At 40.2% G+C, this 4,706-nt stretch overlaps 1 protein-coding gene across 1 annotated transcript in view; it reads left to right on the top strand.

Annotated features, from left to right (window-relative positions):
- Positions 1–544: 544 nt before the first annotated feature.
- GTF3C1 (general transcription factor IIIC, polypeptide 1, alpha 220kDa) overlaps positions 545–4,706 on the top strand; it is a gene marked incomplete at its 5' end in the record, with an annotated part of 41,920 nt that continues 37,758 nt past the window's right edge. Inside the window, 5 exons of the mRNA XM_010153511.1 lie at positions 545–754; positions 925–1,101; positions 2,168–2,311; positions 2,888–2,984; positions 3,456–3,579. Coding sequence (XP_010151813.1) covers positions 545–754; positions 925–1,101; positions 2,168–2,311; positions 2,888–2,984; positions 3,456–3,579 — 752 coding nt within the window. The remainder of the gene's footprint in view (positions 755–924; positions 1,102–2,167; positions 2,312–2,887; positions 2,985–3,455; positions 3,580–4,706) is intronic.

Below are 4,706 nucleotides of genomic sequence, written 5' to 3'. Positions count from 1 at the left end.
GGGGAGGTTTAGATTGGATATCAGGAAGAAATTCTTCCTGGAGGGGGTGGGGAGGCACTGGGACAGGTTGCCCAGAGAAGCTGTGGATGCCCCATCCCTGGAAGTGTTCAAGGCCAGGCTGGATGAGACTTGGAGCAACCTGGTCTAGTGGAAGGTTTCCCTGCCAGTGGCACGGGGCGGGGTTGAACTAGATGAGCTTTAAGGTCCCTTCCAACCCAAACCATTCTATTCTATGATCAGGGTAGATGTATCTGTTTTCCTTTTCTGAAAACTAGTATTTATACATGTTTCTTTTGTTCCCACCACTTCAATATCCTTGAGTTTTTGCAGATCAAACAGTGTATTCCCAAACTCTTGCCTCTCATACTCTGGTGATACTTGAGGAGTACAGCTCTGCTTTTTGTGTTTTTCCAGTTTTGACGTTCTAGTAGTTATATTTTTCCAAGGTATTTGGTAGAGGCATCACCATTGTTTATGGCAATCTTGTATTTCAGTACAAATTCCCCTTGCTTTGTTAAATGTTGGCTCTCTGCTTTTATTTCAGATATGAAGAAATAGACCTGGAAACTGGAATCCTGGAAACCAAAAGAGATCCTCTTCCTTCAGATGATATTTATCCGGTCCACATGATTTTGGATAATAAGGATGGCATACAAGGTTCCTGCCAGTATTTTAAAGAGAGAGTGGATATCACTGATCAAATAAGGAGGAAGGATTTGCAGCCTTGTTATACCTACACAGAAGCTGTTGAAAAGTGAGTGAACACCTTATATCTGGCATTAAAAGATTATTAACTTAAGTTTTACAATTTAGTCCTCACTCAGTTTGTGTGGATTCTATCAATAATGATGTTTGTGGGGAGAAATTGATCTCTCTGTTTTTATGGAACTAATAATATTTTATTACCTTCTCTTTTTTTTTCAGATGGGGAGAGAAACTAGTCATTGTTGCTTCCCAAGATCAGCGTTACAGAGCTTTAATAGGCTGGGAGGGGGACCCTGACTTAAAGCTCCCTGACTTCTCCTACTGTATACTGGAGCGTTTAGGTCGTGCTAGGTGGCAAGGAGAGCTTCAGAGGGACCTTCACAGTGGGGCTTTCAAGTAAGTTTATGCCTTGCTGTATGAATTAAATCAAAGCTACTAAGTTTCCACTGGTTACTTAGAAAGATCTGTCCACTTAAGTGTTCCTGTATATTGACTTAAATTCACATTTGCATTGGTAGTTCCTCATCCTTACTACCTGGAGCACTTGGTTCTTGGAGTCTGTATTGCTAGGAGTATCCTTGAGTTTGTTATACTTCCTGATACTTTCTCATGGAACCAGAGATTGTCTATGGGGTCAGTACACAGGTTTCTAACTTGTGAAAGCTCTCGCTTTCTCTAAAGCACTTCTTATTCAAATTTGGGATGGAAGGGTGATTTTTATTTCCTTTTCTAAACTGCTGAGTTATTCTCAGATTCTGGGATGCTCACATTTTGTCCCCAGCCCTGTGTGATATCTTTCCCTGCGTGACCTGAGCTACCAGCTCCCAAACTAGACCATGTATCTTGTTGGTGGAGGAGCATCACACAGCCTCAGTGGGCGCAAGGCTTCTGGATTGCAGTGCTGGAGGATGTTAGCATTGCTGTAAAGGATTCACTGTTTCTGGGAGATGACACCTTTGTGGCTCGCACGTCACGCTGGCATCATTTTTTGTCGCCTAGAAAGCTCTTTTAGGCAACTAAGATGATGGGAGTGGGAGGGAAATCTTTTATGGATACTTTTCTGCCAGTTCAGTGACCTGAGCGCACCAAGGAGCGAGATAAATACCAGAGCTGTCACAGGGAGGGCAGTGATTGTAGTGTAGCCAGGAGTTAGAAAGAGGACACGGGGATACAATGCTGGGTCAGCTCTGTCATCAAACCATGCTGTGACACTGTGATTGTCCATAGGGACTGCAGGTTAAGATCAGAGGTATTTCTCTCTGTTTAATTGGATTAACTGTGAAAATTAATTTCACAGGTTATCTTAATTTTGGTACTTCCTAATTTTGAGATTGTCACTTTGAAAATTAATATAACGCATGTCACTAAGACCACAGGTAATTCAAGTGAATACTGGATAATTAGTATTTATTTACAGAAGTTCCTATGCCTATAGATACCTTGCTATCTTTGGTTTTTTTAGAGTGGATGCTGGAAAAATTCATTATCACCGAAGAGTATTGGACAGAAATGGTCTCATAACAATGCAGTCCCATGTCATAAGACTACCAAGTGGAGCGCAGCAACACTCAATTCTTCTACTCCTGACTCGCTTCCATGTTGATAGGTATGGGCCACTCGGGTATTTTAAAGATCTGGGTACACTGTGACCTCCAACTATGATGAAAGTTTAGTTTATTGTCACAGAACCATCAAAGTTTTTTGTGGTATTGACTCTTCTCAATTTCTTTAACTCCTCTTCCCAATGCTGGACAGTTTAAAACTTACTGGTCTCGGAGCTGTAAACAGTAGGGTATTCTAGTGCCTGACACCTGCCTGCATGAGCCTACCTTTTCTTACTGTAGCACTGATTGTTCTGCTAATTTTGAGTGTTCTCTCTTCAAACACATTTCTAATAAAATTTTGTTTCCCATCTTATTTATGATTAGAACTCGTGCTTCTGTGGATTGCCAATGAGGTGACGGCCTGGGCTTAGTCACAGTTCCCTCAGCTGGAGTCTCTTCTTAGTGACAAGTCCTCTCATGTGCTATTGACAGAAGGAAAAGAAACCTATAATCCCTAAAACAATCTGAGAAGACCTCAGCATACTTTCTCTAGTGACTGACCTTTTGTAAAGGTGCAGCTCGTGCTTATAAAGGCATATGCATGCCTACATGTAAAATGATTTTCTTTTCTTGGTTAGGAGGAGCAAATATGATATTCTGATGGAGAAACTCTCAAGTATGCTAAGTGCTCGTTCAAACCAGATGGAAACATTAGGAAACTTGAGGGAAGAATTGGTGAGATTCATTATTCTTTCAAATTCTCATTAATGCAGAGACTGCGTGATTAGTATCAAAGCCAGTCATTCCTACTGCTGTTTTTTTAAAGTTGTGCACATCTTTGGGATGGGATATCAAAAGAAGGATATTGGAAACCTACTAGATCAAGTTCCTCTTGCCTTTTGTCGTAAGGAAAGAGTTCTCTTTGATCCACAGTTTCAGAAAAGTTTTGTCAGTGTTCAGTTGCATGATGCTGCAGTTGGTTGCTGCTGCTTGTTTGGACAGTAGAGTTGGAGGCACAGAACACAATCCAGAAGCAGCTTACTCTCTGCCCGGTGTCTGCACTAGCAGGGTTTTAAGATCTGCCTTTGATATCCTACCCCACAATACGATGTTTTAAGAACAGGCAATATGAGTTTCTTCCATACTATTCACCTACAAGTGAGACTTTTGGGCTACAGTGACTTTTGCCGTTTCCATTTGAATCAGGGTCTTTGTGAGAGAACTTTCAAACGTCTCTATCAATACATGATGAATGCTGGCCTAGCCAAGGTAGTATCTGTCCCATTACAAGATATACACCCCAATGGAGGACCCTACAAGACAAAGAAAGGTAAGTAGAACCATATTTTTGCTTTCTTTCTGTGTAATTATATTGATTCCATTCTATCTATGAGCTTAAAATCTTAAAAGGCATGTAAGTGAAAATCTGTTGATGCAGTTGTGTGGAGAAATGCGTTAGTAAAGCTTGAATGCTGCAGTCTGCTTGAGTGAAGCATTTGTTCCAGGTTTTTAAGAAATGGATGCAGAAAAGTTTGTTTTATGTCAATCAGTGTGTAAGCTCTTTCAGTGGACTGTGGTTCCTATGATAGACTGCTCAGGCCAAGAGAGAGAACAGGGAGAAAGAGCAGTCTGCTGACCTTTCAGGTTGACATTGAATGGCAAGTCAGTAAATTGGCAAAAATATATAAGAAGTTATATGAAGAAAAGGGCCATTATGTAATAAGCTAAAGAAAAATTATTTTAGTAATGGCTTTTGCTGAAACTACGCCTTTTGCTTAAAGTCATGAGAATGCAATGTTTCTCTAGAAAGTTTCATATCAAATCATCAAAGTAAGCTTTAACAGCACTACACTGGGGTTCTTTAAGTAGGCAAGACAGCCAACAACTACTGCTCAAAAAAGCCGTAGTCTGCCGGGGGAGAGTCTAATGCATAATAGGTTTGCAAGAACCACTGCCAGCGTCCAAACATGTAGTGGAAAGACAAGAAGAGCAGAACTGCATGAAGAAAGGGAACAAAAGAAAGCAACTACTGTCAGAAAGAGATGCATACAAAATTTGCGTAGGGAAAAAACTGCAAATAATAACAGGAAGTACGAGGAAGTACGGTATCACCTATGGAATTAATGCAATTGCTTATGGAAATCTAAACCAAATCTTTTCATCACAGAAAAGCCTAAGAGGCAGATTTGAAAGAAAAGGAGATAGATCTAAAAGATGAAGTGTTTTTCAGAGATACAGTGACTTGTTTGTGGAAAAAAAAAATCTGATAGGAACTAAACATTGCAAATTATGTAGTCTTTGCAAATAGGAACGATCATAAAGGAAGAGGGGAAAGAGCCAATAAAAATGTGAGATCTTTGTAAAGACGAAAGTGAATGCCAGTTACATGGAGTTGGATTAAGGCTCTTGATGAGACAAGATAATTCTTCAAATCTTTTAACTTCAGGGGAAGGAAAT

Source organism: Eurypyga helias, unplaced genomic scaffold (assembly GCF_000690775.1).
Source record: "Eurypyga helias isolate BGI_N326 unplaced genomic scaffold, ASM69077v1 scaffold9246, whole genome shotgun sequence".
Taxonomy (NCBI): domain Eukaryota; kingdom Metazoa; phylum Chordata; class Aves; order Eurypygiformes; family Eurypygidae; genus Eurypyga; species Eurypyga helias.
This window is presented reverse-complemented; position numbering and strand designations above follow the sequence as displayed.